This window comes from Coptis chinensis, chromosome 2 (genome assembly GCF_015680905.1).
Source record: "Coptis chinensis isolate HL-2020 chromosome 2, ASM1568090v1, whole genome shotgun sequence".
NCBI lineage: Eukaryota > Viridiplantae > Streptophyta > Magnoliopsida > Ranunculales > Ranunculaceae > Coptis > Coptis chinensis.
In genome coordinates, this window is record NC_141457.1 from 15,162,185 (window position 1) to 15,180,934 (window position 18,750).

Consider the following 18,750-nt stretch of genomic DNA (forward strand, 5'->3'; position numbering starts at 1 on the left):
AAAAAAAAAAAAGGCACTCCTCGTCACATGCCCCATTCTTCTCATCCACACTAAATCCACTTTTGCACATATCTTAGAAGATACACGTGGTCTAACTACCCTGTGACACCTCGATCCGTATCTTTTACAATTTCGGATTGGTGCCTATTTATAACAAGGGTAGACACCTCAAAAATCTAACTTCCCTTTTTCCAAAAATATTTTTCTTCACCACTCCATCTTTAATGGCCCTCACCGAAGTTTAAGTGCGAGCAAAATTTTATGGAAAATTTCCAAAATGGTCTTTTTTCATCCCTTTTTGACATAGAAATATCACGTCGAGGATGGCACCCTCTTTTACATCATAAGCAAGCATTTTATTCCGTTGAATTGGTCTTGTTGTTCTATAAAAGAGGTTATTTCCAAAACGGGCAATTCTTTTGTCCGTGCTAACGGATCTGAAAGTGAATTGACTATGGAAATCATCTCTGAGGTACTTCAAATTCCTATTACAAACCAAGGAGTACACCTTCGATTCACCTTTCGACAATATCGGCATCGATGTTTGCAACTATCCTTCACGGCGAATACAACCGAAAAACCGTATTGTTTATCGGCGATCTTTGCAAAAGAACCAATTATATGTGATCCAATGGGTAGCTCATAATGTACTTTCACGCGTCTAAGACTTCAAAATAACCAAACCCCTACTCCATCTACTCGGGTCTTCAGAGTAATAATTGCAATGATTTTTGCATTATTAAATTTCGTGGAACGCGATCGCGACGCGTGCGGGAAAAGGCGCTCCTTTACCAACCATTGTGACACTTATCATGATACGTTGGGGTTTTTCTAGTACTTCTCCTCATACACCTCTTCGAATAGCTAACATTCTTACCATTCACTCAGTATGTAGGAACAAATTCTGGAACCCCAACGTTGCAAAGAACCATGTCGGTGCAGAAACCGATGAAGATTGTTCTGCTGACAACATCTTCACTGAAAATGCATTATGCAACGTATTTAATCCCATGGAAGGGCATCGTTTAATGCAACAAGGATTGATGACATTATTCAAACGTCAGAACATTATCATCAACAGTCTTCTTGAATTTCAGGACCTGCGGACAATAAACGAAGAGGAACAAGCACAATTCTTGCATAGCCACAACCAGTTCTTGGCAAATCACACTCTCATAATGGAGAACCACGCCGAGATTTACCAGACAGAAAGCGAAATGTTGGAACGGGCTATTGCACGGATTGACGGCATAGAAAATTTTATAAATGGATCCCTCCCACAAATGGATCCTCGCCGTTACTTGGGCCAATGAAACCATTTAAATTTTGCAATTTTATATTATTTGTCATTTTCTTTTTAGTTTTAAATTTTCCTATGGTAATTTGTTTTTACTTAATTATTCTCATCATACTATAATATATGTTTATCCTTGTCTAAACAGGTCACATTTTTTTCAAATCTTCTACAATGGAAGCTCCAAAGATGATTCCAGAACAATCTTTCCATTCGTTGCTGAATTCTCTGGCATATGGACATCTTTTCAGAGACTACATCACTCAAGTTGGTTGGAACTCTCTTATTCTACACCCGGAGCAGACATACTCCCTAGCTTTGGCAACTTATTTTTATGATCACATGGAAGATCTACCAGCTGTACAGGGTTTCCCTTTGAATGGTTTTACACTACGTATTGGTAACACCAGACACTCTTTTTACGAGCCAACTGTTGCTATGGCCCTAGATCTTCCTCCTCTTCAGCTAGACCTCCCAATTCAATACGTGATAGAGAATGACTTTAATGACTATTCTAGGGAAGATTTTGCTGCCCGGTATGGCGATGGCATTGCCCACGTCAGAGAACGTGCCGAAGCTGGCCGATGGCTAGACTTCACTATTCCACTAGCCAGTATGACCATGAATGTTGGAACTGCCATGTTATTTATTCTTCTGAACATCACGGGGGATTGGCATTTTTCCACCATCAAAGTCGACAAGAAAGACATTCCATGCATTGGCCCAAAGAAACATACCGCCTTTGACATTCTGGACCTAGTAATTGAGAATCTTAAGAAGGCTCGGTCTTTTCAAAGAAGATTATATCACCCCCCGATTCATAAAGATGCGGGATAGTGAGGACATACTTCCCACAGTTTGCGGCCACCTTCCAGGACTGGGTAAAGGTCGACTCTATGTGTCCAACAAACAAGATAATTCGTTCTTTGCGATTTAGGACATGGCGACGCCCTGCAAGGTATCTAAAGAAAGTTCGTTCTTTCCCTGATGATGATAAAATGATAGCTCATCTAGACAATGCAAAAAAGAGGAAGTGGAGTGAAGTCTGCAAAGCTATGATAGATTGGCGGGATGCAAGGGAATGACATTTCTACAGGGACGAGGCAAGGATGGACTATCCCCCACTTCAAGGTTGGGGCAATGTGAGTTGATGCATGTACATATTTGTTTTACTCTTTGATGTGAAATAAATAAATAACCTAACAGTGTGCTACTCTAACAGTGTGCTTCTACTTTTATGATGTATAATATATAGTGTGTTACAATAAATTTCTGTGGAAGATGTCAGCTAGATTTTTGCTCAAAGCCTCTCAGGTATACTCTTTCTTCCTCTTAACACTTTGAGGACCAAAGATTAATACGATTTGTTTGGGGTGGTGAGAACCTTTTGCAAAAATTAGGCATGCATAGTTGTATATAATTTACTTAATGTCTAAATAAACGTATTTAGTGACAAATTCTCGTTTCCCTTCTATAATGAAAAATATTTTGGAATCTCACCCTAGCATCAGAATTAGGACTTGTTCTTAGAAACTTAATTTAATACGTATGCAATAGTTTTTTCATCTTTTCATGAGCATTCATGCACCGACTATCATTAAATGTACACAGCCGGAAGTTTAAGGACCCACGGTTAGACAACTTAGTTTCCATATCCTGTAAGAATCTAACCAAAAGCCTCAAAATGTGTGATATATGAGTAATGACACAGAGGAGTAGTTCTTCCGAATAGAGAAGTTCACACGTCTACTTACTTGATCATCACTACCCAAATCCTAGGCGAGAATTTAGGCCTTCTTTGGATCGATATAGCCAAAAATTCACACCTGTAAAAAAAAAATTTACTGCTAATCGCTCTACTGAACCTTTCATTAATCCTTTCTACTTCACCAAAAAAATTATTACTAATCTATTAACCACAAATAAATAAGCCTACCTAGATGATGAGTATGATAAATAGGATGAAGTGCAGAAAAATAAGAGAAAAACCTTGTCACAAATCAAAATCAGTTACCTGTTTTAGAAGAAAAGAAAAAGAAAAAAATAGAAATATGTTTCCAAAAATCAAAAGAAATATCAAGGTTAGAATTCCCCCCCAAAAATCAAATCAAAAGGGAATACAAAAGCTTGAAAAATCCAAGTATGGAAACCCATGTTAGAAGCAGGAAAGAAAATACGGATTCGCTAGTATAAATATCTCGAAGACCTTATTCTCTCATACTTATCATTTTTGAATTTTCCATTCCATTTTCTTTTACACTACCACCTAAGCCCCATAACACCTAATAAAGACCTCTAGCTCAATTAGGAATATGATAGTGTGATACTAAGTAGTAGTTGTGACTTCTCGACCTCGGCTCCTCTGACTGTCATTGAGTATGTGAGGAAACGTGTGCCCACCGCCTTGGAGATATAGCAAAGCTTGAGTGAAAAAATAAGAGAGAAATTGTGTTTTGACACATACCTGTGAGAACCTACTTAAGGACGCTATCCAAAGGATCCAGAAACGGCCCTGCTCGTACATTTCATTATTAGATCACTACATGCATGCTCATACATAAATGTTTCGATTATTGTATGTATATTAACTTGAATTTCGAAAGAATAAAATCCTTGTTTTCCCTGCTAGTGAGATGTCTAGATACCTGAGATTAATTAAGGAAACAAGCCTTTGTTACTGAGTCGTTGTAGTATAAATGAAGTTTGTGAGTATCTTCTTTGGAAAACTCTCATGAGGCTATAACTCGTCCACTAGGGAATTCCTAGTGGTTCAAGGCCTTGTTGCATACGGTCAATGTAACCACACTCTGCGAAATGAGATTTAGCTTAGGACAACACATTTTTGGCCACTTATCATTTTGATGTCTCTTCTTTGCTTGAGGACAAGCAAAATGCTGTTTGGGGGTGGTGTGATAAGCACCCAAAACTGTAATATTAAACCCCGAGAGACATAGCATTTTGGTCGATTATATGTTTAATGATCATGTAATAATTATATTTTCGTACTTTTGTAGGTTTCCGCATTTAAAATAAATATAATGATAAAACATGCATCGAAGTACAGGAATACTGGAATATTTGAAGTTTCCCACTCAACCCTAGTGAAGCCCAACAGAGCCTGACTAGAGCCGAAGTTTCCAAAAGAACATAACCAGTGCAGAACGGGTCCACATATAAAGAAGCAGCAAACTTCCGAAGCTCAAATCGGATAAATCGGGGTGCCAACGTTGGCTAGTGAACTGCCAGAGCGACCAAGGCTACAAACTCTACGCAAAGACAGAAAGTTGTAAAAATGCCAAAATCGGCGCCACCACTGGACATACTAAGAAGTGGACCCACTCTACGGGCGCAGAAGGCATGACGAGTCAGCATAGGCAGGTGGCAAGTGATGGTTTTAATTTGGTGCCACCTCGCAATATAGAAGACGCGTACCAATTCAAACCAGGTGGTTTGAATTGAAATTAGCTAAAGGACGAAACCTTAATAAGGTAAAAGAAAAAATTAAAACGGATAAAAACAAAACTTTGATTCTCAAAGTTTTGAATGTTTCAATTAGCATAAGGCCAAAACTCAATTAAATCATTCACGGGTAGCCTTCATATATCAGCTTATATATATGAGGGGGTGGCCTTCATATATTTTCCTTCAGCATTTTATGCTCTAGCTTCCGCTTAGCAGTAGTTAGTTTTAATTCAGCACTTACATTTCGTCATTTACTTTCCAGCAGCTTAAATACTGTAAGTCATTTTACCCTTAATAACAGTCATTTCTTTTCTAGTGTAATTCCTGTCCTGTATTTATTTACTTAATGTATACAGCAAGTTTTATTATTCCTTCAATGACCATGAGCTAATCCCCCGGGAAGTTATCTTTGCTTTCGTGAGAATTCGGATTAACTCGTTAATATTCTAGAATCACTACTTAGGAATTAAGCATAGATTAGACATCCGGTCCCAAAATGACTGAGACTGTACAAATTAGGAGTGCTGATGCTCCAGAATAGTCTCGAAGGACCCAAAAAAAATCCGTAGCGACCTAAAATGTCTGTAGCGACTTATGGTGTCGACAGCTCTCAATTTGTCCAAATGTGATGTGGAATCGAGCCAAGAGCTGAAATGATATTCCGAGATGAAATATTAGTTCAACTCCTTATGCTAGTGTGATCTTGCTCGAGAGATGTGGGCATGCGCTAGGGATCAATACTCGACGTCGTCTCCGAACACGAGACGAATTAGAGATGTAGTGAGGTGGTAATATAAACTGTTAAAAAATGATTCTTCCATGAGTATGATTAACTCTCTCCCTGTTTCTCTATTTTTGTTTACCTACATATAATCACCGTAGTAATTTACATTATTTGCATTACCGTTAATTTAATTAAAACCAGCTAAAAAAACCTAAAATCCTACTCACCAAAAGTTGTAATTCCAGTTGTGAACCTTTTCCGAGCCCTAAGATTTGGACGATCCCTTACTCGACCTATCCTACCAAACCCACGTGAGTAAGGTAACTTGATTAAAACGTACGACTATACAGACGTTGGACTTTAGACTTTGGACTTGGGTCTTTGGACTTCGGACTTTGGACTTTGGACTGTGGACCTCGGACTTAAGAAAATAAGTAACTGAAAAAATAAACATTGTATAAAGAGCGTTTTATCAATGTACGTTGAACTCACTTTGACAAAAGTGGCACCTTCGATCATGTTGAATCCATGGGTTAGAGTGGCGGTAAAGTTGGGACAACCATGTTGAACCCATTGCTAAACATGGCGATCGATGCCTTGAATGAATGGCGAAGAACCATTTGTACCCTATACGTATGAGAATGTATTACCTATACGTTACGTAGACCTCGGTATTTATTATGTGTTATGCAAAGTGATGCTTAGTATATTTGAGATTTGTCATAAAGTATATTGTGTTATGTGTGTTTTATTTTCCTTGTTTCCAATTTTTATTATAATTATCTTAAGGGCTTGTTGATAGATTTGCTTGGTTGGCGTGTTGACGTCTTTATAGAAATTCTTTTGCAGGTGATCCATGTAGTTGAGGGAGTGTCGCTTAGATAGGCTTAGTAGGTTCTTGTCTTGTTCATGTCTTTTGGTTATTTTGTTGTTTTACAAAGGTATGCAAAACCTTGGATCCATTTTAAGATGTGATCTTGTAATTTCTATTTTTGGATTTAGTTGTAACTATAAAAATTTGATAGTTTTGTAAACTTCCATCTTTACACATCTTCTCTAGGATGGAATACTCTTTCTAGCTTTTCTTTTAGCCTTGCGAACTCGATGCTGTTGTCGTGCCATTTCTTTAGTGTTTCAGACCGGGCGGATGGAATGTTATAGAAATTGGGGCGTTACATTTCTGGCCCATGAATCCATGATAACAACTTTTCGTACCAGATTATGCCTTATATATAGCCTCACTTGCTTCCCTTTCATGTATAATTGCATTAAGCATTGAGTAAGCAGGAAGAAAGAAAAGTATAGAAGAATATGGCTAAAAACATTTTTTTGGGATCAATACTTTTAGCATCGTAGTACTCAGTAAAGATTTTCTTGAAATTGAAGGTCAGACTTGTCAACCCAATGGCGAAGTGAAGGGAACAAAACCTCCAGGTAAATGTAACAAAGAAAATTACTCAAATTGTTATGTGCAATGGGAGCTCTACACCACTTGTTTTGAGTCCTACAAATAAATGCACTATTGACACTCAACAATTTTCAAAAATGAGGAGATGGAGGTGGCCCATCAGAATACGACAATCAGTACCATTCTAATGACAAACCTGCGGTAGCACTCTCAACCGGATGGTTCAACTAACCATGAGAGTAGGTGCCTTAAGGACATCACAATCAGTGCTAATGGTCGCAGCAGCCTCCATGTCCTAACAATATTATGGATGCATCAAGAGTTGTGTGGGAAGCCTTGGGCGTGTCATGCAACAACTGGGGGGAATTGGACATTGTTTGGTCTGATGCTTAAAGTACATACATGTATTTGTATGTAAGTTTGTTGCCCTCTACTAAAGATTGTATGTCTAGACCTTTCAAAATGCACGTTAAGATGCTCAAAACTCTGCTCAAATGGTGGAACCTGAGGATGTCAGTAGTCAACATCTACACTCTTTAGGAGTCTGCAACATATACTAGCTCTCTCAGTGATATACAGTGTATATGTTGTTGTATTTTGTTGATCGATTTTCATATTTTTCCTGGTATTAAATTTATGTCTTATGTAATAAATTTTGTTATTAAAGTCGAAGCTAAACTTTCCTTTTTTTTTTTTTTTTTTTTTTTTTTGAGTAAGCGAGGTTGTTAAAGAGGTCCCCTACCCCTTTTCATAAATATAAAAATAGCTTGTATTTACATTCTCTCATACTCTCTCCCTATTGAATATTCATATACAATTTTCTTTACATCTTCAGCAAAGGAGTTTGGTGCAATATCTATGCATCTTACATTTGGGCAGTTTGCAACTAATGCATCTGCTAGTTTATTTATTTCCCTAAAGATATACTTAATTGAAAACAATAAAAGATCTGCCTTCCTTTGTTATATGCTTCTAATCATTTGCCTTGCTTGCCATGGGTAGTTCTTTGTCTTGATGAAAGCTACTAAATTTTGTGAGTCCATTTGTGCTTCTATTCTCCTGATATTGTGCCTCTCTGCTAGTCTCATCCCTTGCTCAAGGCTTTCTAGTTCCACCAATGCTATTGTATTGTATTGGGATACCCCGTGTGCTGCTGCCAATACTTCCCCATTACTATCTTGAATCACTACTGCCCATTGGCCTCTTGCGTCTCGTACACTCCCATCTGTATTTCAAGAGTAGCTACCCTCTGCTGGTTTTTCCCATCTACACTTTAGTCACTAGCTATGTGCTTTTGTTCCATAACTGCTCAAATCTCGCCCTTTCTGGTCCTGCTTCCATTTTGACATTGATTACATTTATCTTTGTTTTCATGTCTCTGACAATCAGCTCTGTTACTTGTTTTGCTTTAAGCAAAAGGAAAAATGGAATTTCTGGGCATCCAACTATGGCCAATTTCACATAGTGGGCAACCAACTTTTTTTGTTAACATTTTGGGTATCAAACATTTCAATTTTAACAATTTGGGGACTCCATCAAATTTCCATCCAAATTAACTTAACAGTTGTTTATGTGGACCCTAAATTACTTCTGTGGAAACAAGTTTTTCAACAGAAAGAAAAAGAAATTTTACAACGGTCATAAGCCCAGACATTAAACCCAAAAACAATCATAAGCCCAGACATTAAACCCAACAACAGTCATAAGCCCAGACATTAAACCCATCTCCAACACTCTCTTCTCTAACTCCAACTCTACCCATCATCTTCTCTAATTCCAACCCTAGCTATCATTCTTATCAATTCTATCAATTATTCAAATTATCTTCCATTTTGTTTTGGAACCTTTTGTTTTCAATTTCAAGTTTTTTGCAAAGATGTCAACTGCATCGGTGAATTCAGTAGGTTCTTGTTTCTGTGGGGTTGAGACAAAAATAAGAACGTCAAATACACCAAAAAATCTAGGAAGAAAATTCATAGGGTGTAAATACTATCCAAAAAGGTGTGAATTCTTCACTTGGGAGGATGAGCTGGACAAAGAAAAGATCAAAGCACTTGAGACAGAAAAGGAAAGACTGGAGAGCCAAGTTTCTGAGCTGAAGAAGGCCAATGAAATGAAGAAAATGATCATTGTTATTCTTGTTTGTTTCATATTCTTTTATTTATTTCCTTTGTCTAAGTGGCTGTAATGGAATTTGAGTATAAAATGTGGTAATGGAGTCATAAGCAAGGCCAATTCAAGCTAGAACTCAATCTGGAAATAAGACCAAGGAACCTAAGTCGAAGGCAGCTAGTAAACCAACATGGAACAACCAACATCAACTGAATGTAAGTCCCAGGCTTTTGTTTTGGGTTACATTTTTTCTTTTGGGTTACATTTTTGGGTTTTTTGTTGGGTTACGTTTGAATATGGATTCGGATATGGTGTGATAAGAGAACTGCATCAATTAATGTAAGTGTAAGAAATCTGATATTGTTGACTTAAAGACTTAGAAAGATAACTTAGAACTGTTTGGTTCCGAACTGTTTTGGATAGATTGTATTGATATTTGTTGCATTGTAAGTTGTGCTTAATGAATGTGTTAGTTGAGTAGTAGTATGTATTAATTTCTTTAGTTCCATTTCTTTACTTGTACCAATGCCAATGCTCATCTTCTACATAAGAACAACTTGCTCTTTACTCACACCACTTTCTACTCTCACCATTATTCGAAATCAGTTGATCACTCTTTTTTTGAAATTGTGAAATTAGCTTTGGAGATTGTTCAGATGGACACATCCAAGCTAAGGGAGTCCTATGATAAACTATGTGAAATGATGAAGACAACACAGAGAAGGAAATTGTTCATGGAGATGGTGTACCAAGATGGAGACGTAAATATTGGAGTCTGTCATAAATGTGAGAAGTTGTGCTACATTGACGTGCTTGGGGAAGAAGGAAAAGCAGAAAAATGTATTCCCTACTGTGTTGTGAAAGAGAAAGATGCTGTTCCAGATGATGATGATGAGCTACCACCAGGATTCCAAAAGTCTATTGTGTCACAAAGGAGATCAGTTAGGCTTCAAGCAAGCACCTCAAGCACACCACCCCTAGCAGCAGAAGCAGGGCCATCTAAAAAGCAAATGAAAGAAATTGTGTTAGCACTAGCTGCTGCAGGTGTGTGCATGAAAACTATGCAGAAAAAGTGATGGTGTCTAAGAAGTTTAATTTGGAATTCCAAGAAGTGATGGTGTCTAGTATTGTTGTTGTTTAGTCTAGTTTTCTTTTAAGAGTATTTTGTTTATGTTTGGTCCTTTATGTTTTATGTTTTCTTATTGTGATTGTGGATGTTTATGTATTGGTTTTATGTATGGAATTCTTTTATGTATTGGGAATTATGTATTGTACCAGTTTGTTCCCTACAAGCAAAGATGTCTTAGTTTTTCTGTCAAAATATCAATTATGTATTGCAATGTCAGAATCAATCAAGTGGATGTTTATGTGTTGCTTCATTGTTTATGGGTTATGTATTGCTTCATTGTTTATGTGGATGTTTATGTGTTGCTTTAGAATTATGTATTGCAATGTCAGAATTATGTTTAAGATACTGAATGTCAGATTCCGAATTATGTTTAAGCTGCTGAATGTCAGAATTATGTTTAAGCTGCTAAATGTCAGATTCCGAATTATGTTTAAGCTGCTGAAGATGGCTTTTTTGTCTATTTGGCATGACTAACAGGGTATTGTGTCAGAGGTGAAGTGGTATGTGAAATAGGCCGGAAAATAGCCAAAAGTGTTATGTGAAAGTATAGACTATTTCATCTGACAAGAAGCAAAATATAAACAAATTCTAATATCTGACAAGAAGTAAAATATTAGATCCTTTTTTCTTCTGACAAGAGCAAAATATAGAGGAACCAAATATAGACAAAGTATAGACAAATTCAAATATTTTATCTGATAGGAACAATATTCCATTATCTGACAGAAGCAAAATATAGACAAGGTTCCTATAGACAAAATAGGTACAAAATTCCTACAAAATATTCTTATCTGACAAAATAGGAACAAAATATAGGCATTGTCCTTAATTATCCTGCTGGAAATCCAAAAGGAACATACATATATTATCCTATATTATCCTTAAGGATTCCTATCCTTAATTAAAAAAACATAGCACAAAGTATCCAAATACATTGTCTTCATTTCCAAGCAGTTTTTGTCATTATTCTAGGGCTTGTTCTAGTCTTCAACCCTACTATTTTAGTCCTACTCTTCTTAGCCTGTGGTTCATTTGTAGTTGCTTCACATTGATGATTGACAATTGGAGCTAGTGGTGTAGAACTTGAGATAGACAATGCTGGTGCAGAACTTGAGATAGACAATGATGGTGCATAACTTAAGATAGACAAAGATGGTGTTAAACTCAGTTTTGTGGAAGATGCTTTTCCCTTTGGTTTGTACCTGTTTCCCTTTTCTAACATGACATGTTCTTTCTGTCCTGGCATCTGTGGAATAGCATAGCAAAGAATTCACACTAAGACAACAAAACAAAAATCTAAAATACTAACCTAATAAACACATAAGATACATGCCCTTATAAATGAGGAACCAGTGAAAGGAGATGTGTAGTACCCATATCCTTTTAGAATCACCTCTCTCCTACCACCTCTTCTAGATGGTGGTGCATTGTCAGCTAGGGGTGCATTGTCAGCTGGTGGTGGACTTACAGGTCTCTTACGTTTTCTTGATATTTTAAGAGGTGGTGCAGTGACAGCTGGTGGTGGTGGTAGTGGTGCATTGTTAGTTGGTGGTGGTGGTGGATTGTCAGCTGGTGGTGGACTTGCATGTCTATTACCTTTTCTTGATCTTTTAGGAGCTGGTGCAGTGGCAGCTACTGGTGGTGCATTGTTACTTGATGGTGGTGGTGCATTGTCAGCTGGTGGTGGACTTGCAGGTCTCTTACCTTTACTTGGTGGTAGTGGTGCATTGTCAGCTGGTGGTGGTGCATTATTACTTAGTGGTGGTGGTACATTGTCTGGTGGTGATGCATTGTCTATTGGTGTTGGTGTTGCTGTTGTATTGCTAGGCTCTTCAGCTAGTGCTTTTAATTTTCTACCTCTTGGAATTCCTTTTCTGCTTTGTTGATTACATCCTGTCTTTGATGGCTTTGCATAGTATCTTCTTTTTTCCTTCATAACAAAGTAAAACAACCACAATATAAATAGGATATAGACAACCAAAAAATAATTATGTATGATAGTCCTAAATAAATATAACTACCTATTAGATTAGGAATCAATAATGAATTAGATTATTCACATTTGGATTGGGTGCAACAAGTTCAGCTGTACAATTCTTTTTGTTATGACCAAGTACTTGACATCTCCCACACTTTATTTGAGTCCCCTTTCTATTGACTAGTCTTCTTTTTCTCCTCATGCATCTCCATCCTTCTATTCTTTTTGGGTCTCCCTGGCATCCTCCTAGCCTTAAGAGGTACAATTGTTGAATAAGAAGTTGTAGGCCACAACCTCTCTCCATTCATAGGCTGTAGGAAATGTCCATATGCTTTCTTGTATTCCTCTGTTTGAAAGTAACTTGAAACAAAAGTATCAGGATTCTCTTTTGAAAGAAACATAGCTGATATGGCATGGCCAAATGGAATGCCACTAAGTTCCCACATTCTACAGGTGCAACTCCTCTTCTCTATATGAACAACATAACCATCACCATTACTCTTTCTCACTTCAAACTGTCCATCACCAACAAATAGCAGTTGCCAGAACTTTGCTTCATCTTTGTTTTCCTCTAACTTCTTCCTAGCATAAGGAGTTATGGTGTTAACCCAAGTTCTGAACAACTCCCTTTTCTTATGCATTCTAACCATGCTTTTCACCCTTATTTCCTCTAGCATTCCAATAATTGACTTATGCCTTGCTTCAACAATGGTGGAGTTAAAAGTTTCACACATATTGTTCTCCACAGCATCACACCTACTCCAAAAACTAAAAATATCCCTACACCACCACATAGGATTTTGTTTGTTCTTTAGATGGTCAGCAGCCTCAGGACACAATACTTCTACCTCTTTCATGACTGTTTCAAACTCTTGAGGTGTAGAACTCTTGCTAGCTCTCCAGAACAAGGATTTCAGTTGGGTGCCTATACACTATATAATTTAGTGAAATGAAGAAACAATGTCATTTTCAATTATAAACTAATGGAACAAAAAATTAAATTATACCTGTATATTTTTTTTCTGAAATTTGCATAAATGTGTCTTGCACACATTCTATGCTCAGCATGAGGTAAAAGGTCTTCCACTGCAATAATAAGTCCTTTCTGTTGATCTGAAATAATTGTCAAGCCAAGCCTATCAGTAATATTAAGGTCACTCAATAGAAACCCAAGGAACCACTTCCAACTATCCTTGCTTTCAGATTCTACAACTGCCCAAGCAATTGGGAACATTTGATTGTTCCCATCTCTTCCTACTGTTGTTAACAACTGACCTTTACAAAATCCTTTAAAAAAAATACCCATCAAGACCTATCACAGGTCTACAACCAAATTTATACCCTTCTTGATTGCATCAAAACACAAATACATCCTCTGAAACATTACCTCAACATCATTTGTAAGATTAGATTCTACATCAAATTTGCATGTTTTCCAGGATTTGACCTTAGGATCTCTGCTGTATAACTCCTCGGTTTAGCATAAACTCTTTTCAAAGTGCTCTCAACCTCACATAATGCCTTCTTCTTAGCCCTAGAACATGCCATTAAATTCACATGCAAAGAATAGATGTGCAACACATCTCTTTGGAAATCTGCTAATTTCCACTTAGGATTATCATGTATTCTCTCATAATACCTTTTTGCCAACCACACTGAATTAGCAATTCTGATATTCCAATGTCTCACACATGCATATGCAGTCTTGAGTGTCTTAATCTGAAAAGTGTGTTCATCTTTCATCTATGAAGCCAACAACCTGAATCCACAGTTAGGTGCACATCTAACTAATTGTTTATTGCAATTCTTCCTTTTATATCTAAGTGGGTATCTAAATGCCACAGTAAAATCCCTAATACACTATTTTAGTTGTTCACAGTCTGCAAACTTCAACCCTGCCTCTAGTTCATTTTTTTCATGTCAGTCTTGGGATTAAATATAGGATAGTTCTTCCTTGAGTTCACCACTTGAACACCATCTTCATTTTCATCACTTGAATCAAATTCAGGGGTATCATAATCATCTGATGCTAGATAGTCTGACTCACACTCCAATCCAGTTATAATTAGTCTCCCCAGGGCATCTTCATATCCCTGACTGTCAATGCATGGTCCTGAATCCTTAGTTCCCACCACACCATCATTACCATCAACCTTGTAGGGGAAATTCTAAGTATCCCCTGATCTTCCTCTGTACCTTGTGATATGGAATCTTTTGCTGAATAGAGAAGGGATGAGATGATGGTGAGTTCAGGGTTAAACCGTCTAACGACTGCCTACGTATCTCCTTTGTTCTATTAGAGAATCAAACCCTATTTTGCATAGTTTCTAAGAGCGAATCCCTATGGTTTATATAGGAACGGTGACGAGAGTCCTAGGGTTAGGGCTGTCCTCCCAGTTTGTGAGTTCCCTTCCATCTTTGGACTCTGCTTTCCTATTAGGATTCCTCTTCTTATGGAAGTCTGAATCTAGACCATATCTTATGAGAGGTAAGTTTCCTTGTTGATCATAATGTCCCACCGTATATGGGAAGATTATATCTAAAAGGTAATTTCTAAGATATGTCATCACGATTCTTTTCTTATCATAAAAGATCGCCTATCTTCAGTTTCTTTCTGTTCAGGAACTGTCTATATTAGTTCCTAACAACTGGGGTAACTATTATGTTTGATGGCGGTCAGTCACGTGCCTGGCACATGTCCACTAAACACTCGTGCTAAGCACGAGATCACTTATTCACATAACTGATTCAATGGTCATCATCTTATTTTGGACATCTATAGTCTTAGGTTATTTCCCATACACTTGTCATCTGTTCAGTGACGGGAAATTCCCCCTACAGATGCCCCCTCTCGTACGTGGGCGCTTGAAGCAATACTGCTTTTGGCGCGAGAATCCTTTTCCAAAACTATTGTTGGAACTACTGAAGTACCCAACTAATTAAGGCTCTGAAAAGACGGCTCGAACAGACACGCCATTTCCCGAAAAAGGTAATGATGGCAGTTCCATCCCGAAAAGACGCACCGCTTAGGCTCATCCTAACCGTCCATCTTATCTCTATATAAGAGATCTAGCGAGAGAACTTTCATTATCTCTTCTGCTACCTTTTGATCTCCCGTTAGGGTTTAACCAAAGCTTAAAACTTTTCCTCTTTCTTGATCTTGAATCCCAACTGATCACTTGTAAACTTCGGAGATCTTTCCTCCTTGGAACAGATCCGTGAGAAATTTCACATCCCTGAAGATATCGGCCAGGAGTGGGGGAGGTTATCTGATGAGTTGGCCTACAAGGAGGTGGCACTTATCACCATTGGTCAGCTTAGGGCCGGACTCACTCTTCCCCTCCACCCATTGCTAAGAGAGTGTCTAATTCACTTCAATCTTGCTCTTGGTCAGGCAGCACCCCTGTTTTACAGATTTGTTATGTACTCTACCCTTTTTGCCAAGACTAAACCGTTGTGTGTTCGATTACTTTTATAAGGTCCGACATATTCGAGACCAGTCATACTATTACCTCATGACTAGAGACAAGAATTCTCCGATCGTCTTTTTTGAGGGGAAGCAGAGTGATGAAGGATGGGCTAATCACCACCTTCGTGTGTTGGGTGATGCGTGGGGCGTTCGCCCCTCCGATGCTAATGGTGAGCCAATGGGAATTCCTGTTCCCAGAAAACACACCCAGGATCTAACCAGTAAGTCTTCCTACTCAGGTACTTTATAACTTGATATAAGAGTCTTTCGCCATATCTTTTGCTATTATTCCTTTGATGACTCTTCCCCCTGGAATCAACTAGTTGCAACTAATGCTGCTACGGTGGACATTATCAAGAAGATCCCCATAGAACAGAGGATGCCTTGGGTGATAGTTCCTGATCCCACCCATCTTTTTGAATATTTTAACATGTCTACTGAAGAATTGCTGCAACTTGTTCTTGGCTTTTCCCCCTTTGGGATAAATACTGTGAATTCTGGGCGCACAACACTTCCTCCTCCTATTGATCAGGATGCCGGACTTCTTCCTCCTCTAGTTCAGGATGAATCCTCTTTGATTACTAGAAGAAGAGGAAACCACAAGGAGAAGAGTTCAGAGGCCGTCTCCAGTGATGCTGCGACGTCGTGTTCAGTTCAGGAGCCTGTTTTTAGTGATGATTATGAGATCACTGGCAGGAGGGACCATGAACTACCTCATGAACTTCTAGTGGCCCGCAATTTTAAAAGGGGAGTATGTGCGTCCAACCATTCTAGATTGAAGAGATTTGATACTGCTTCTGATGTTGCCCCCTCCGGTAAGAAAACAAAGTTTTACCTTCTCTCTGTTAGTGAAGACACACTTTTTAAGGTTCCTGCTTGTATTCTGCCACCTGTTAAGCCTTGTAAGAATGTAGCTGTACCCTTATCAGTTCCAGTTACTTCTACAGGTTCTGAACAAACTGGTGATAATGTCCTTCTGACTGTTGACCCTCCCCTCCCTGATAATCACAAGGAGAAGGGTATTGCTAAAACCATTGCTGTAACTGTCGCTCTCTCTCCTCCTCGATCTAGTGATAGGAGGGGGGCGAGTGATGACATTCCCTTTTGGCCCAGATCTCCAGATTCCCCTGAGAGGGAGATGATTGTGGAGATGAGGCGTTGGGGATGAACTGATGAACTACCTGTTACCAACAAGCACTCTATTAAAGATGTTGATATCGCGCTTGGAGTTCTGGAAGCTGCGCGACTTCCTATTGACAAGCTGAAGCCAACATAGCTGGGACCTTGGACCTGTCCTTTTGCCGATCTGCTGTTCACCTTGCCAAGGTAAGACTTTCTTCTCTGTTCAGTGTTCAGTTTCTCTCATTGTGTTTCTTACACATCTTATATTTTTCTCCAGTTAGTGAATTACTTTCTGGCTATGAAAGAACCCATCTTTGCGGCCTCCGCCGATTCATCCACTGATGCCATGGCTACCGGTGAGCAGATCTGGGCGAGAGAGGCTGCTGAGAAGAGAACTGCAGAGCTGCAGATCCAGGTTGACTAGCTCTTGGTGAAAGAGAAGAAATTTGATACTGGTTTCAAGAATATGAGAGACACTATCTCCAACCTTTAGAGCTCTCTGGAGAAAGCCCAAAAAGGAACTGCTGATGCTGCCACTTGGAAAGTGAAGTTCTTGGAACTGCGCGGTCACTTCACTACCCTACAAGCAAAACATGACCAAGTCCAAGGGGAACTTAACAGTAGGAACACCGAGATGAGGACCCTGTAGGAACAGTTATTTCATAATGCAAATTTTTACAAACTGCGAAAATCCACACACAGCAGAATTAATGGTTCTCACGGTTTTGGATTGGAAAACATACCTGTAAATCCGGTTTCTTGATATCTCTGAGAATCCAATAGCTATGAATCTGAATCAACAATCAACCCCTTGATCTTTTGTTGTATTCCTTTCAATAGATTGGACGTTGTGTGGACAACGATCTACCAACCCCCTTCTTTCTCACAAAGCTAGATCCAATTTTGGATCTATCTTTCCTTGCCTCTCTTTTCAATCCAGTTTAATAGTAATTTCAGCCAGGAGAGAAGGGATTCTATTTATAGGCTACAACAGGGACCATGAGGAGAAATTAGGGTTGGGCCTCCTGACGGGCTTGGGCTTCCCATGTTCGCCCAGAACACACGACCCAAGTCCATCAACAAATGGCTTATTCCACTAAAGGCCATTGTTACACTACCGCCCTAATCACAAATTACGTGTCAGCATTTATAGGCTCCATATTATATGCTCGTTGATCTCCCCGTGTTTAAGATATCGAATGTCCATTGATTAAGTCAAGTTACTGACAACTACATTAATAAACTTCTTACGTCCTTAAGTAGTACCACTCAACCTCATTGTCATATCGGAATAAATCCACCTGCAGGGTTTACATGACAATCTTTTTGAGCTCCTCAAAGGGACATCATCAACCCGACTTCCCCCGGATTCCTTCTATAATCAACAACACACCTTACATACAATGTCATTACCCAATCCATCGAGTTTGTTGATTCACAAATGAATCTCACTCATTGATGATTTAAAGCAATGTACAATGCACGTAAGTGCCCGTTTTTATATCCGGATTAAGAGAACAGGCATCCATAATAACAGAGGCGTTTGTTCTTTTATATAGTCAGTTTAAAAAGAAACAACCTCACTAGGTCCTGTTTAATACACAGAAAGTGTACTAGTGTAATCCTATAGGCAAGATAGAGTAATACCAGATTATACTACAACTGTACCAATGGTTTTTCCAAATCCATCTAGGTTGTGAACGATTACTTATACTTTATAAGGTACTGATGATATGATCTCCTGTGTGTCCACACCATATCATTTACAACATAAAGTATTAGACACATGCATATAACTAATAACATATATAATATGCATAACATTTGCCCATATGATTCTCATTCAAAATATAAAGAATTAGAGTTAATACAAAAGTAATGCTTTTAGTATATAACCCTATCAATCTCCCACTTATACTCAAAGCATTGCTTTTTAGTATACTATTAACAAATCTCCCACTTATACTTAAAGCTATGCTGCCAAACATCTAATTCCCATCCCCTCTACATGCCTATAAAGGGGTCAGCTAGGTTATCTTCTGATGCTATCTT

General features: G+C 38.4%; 1 protein-coding gene across 1 annotated transcript; it reads right to left on the reverse strand.

Moving 5' to 3' along the window:
- Positions 1-12,280: 12,280 nt before the first annotated feature.
- LOC147515066 (uncharacterized) lies at positions 12,281-13,413 on the reverse strand. The gene is made up of 2 exons (XM_086592783.1): positions 13,115-13,413; positions 12,281-12,863 (listed from the first exon to the last, which is right to left on the reverse strand). Exons 1-2 carry the CDS (start codon positions 13,411-13,413, stop codon positions 12,281-12,283), a joined length of 882 nt encoding a protein of 293 aa, XP_086448909.1.
- Positions 13,414-18,750: the final 5,337 nt, after the last annotated feature.

Coding starts and splice junctions, on each gene's coding strand:
- LOC147515066 (XM_086592783.1), bottom strand. CDS start 13,413: ATGGGTATTTTTTTTAAAGGATTTTGTAAAGGTCAGTTGTTAACAACA. Junction 12,864..13,114: donor TTCAGAAAAAAAATATACAG/GTATAATTTAAT, acceptor TTTTTGGAGTAG/GTGTGATGCTGTGGAGAACA.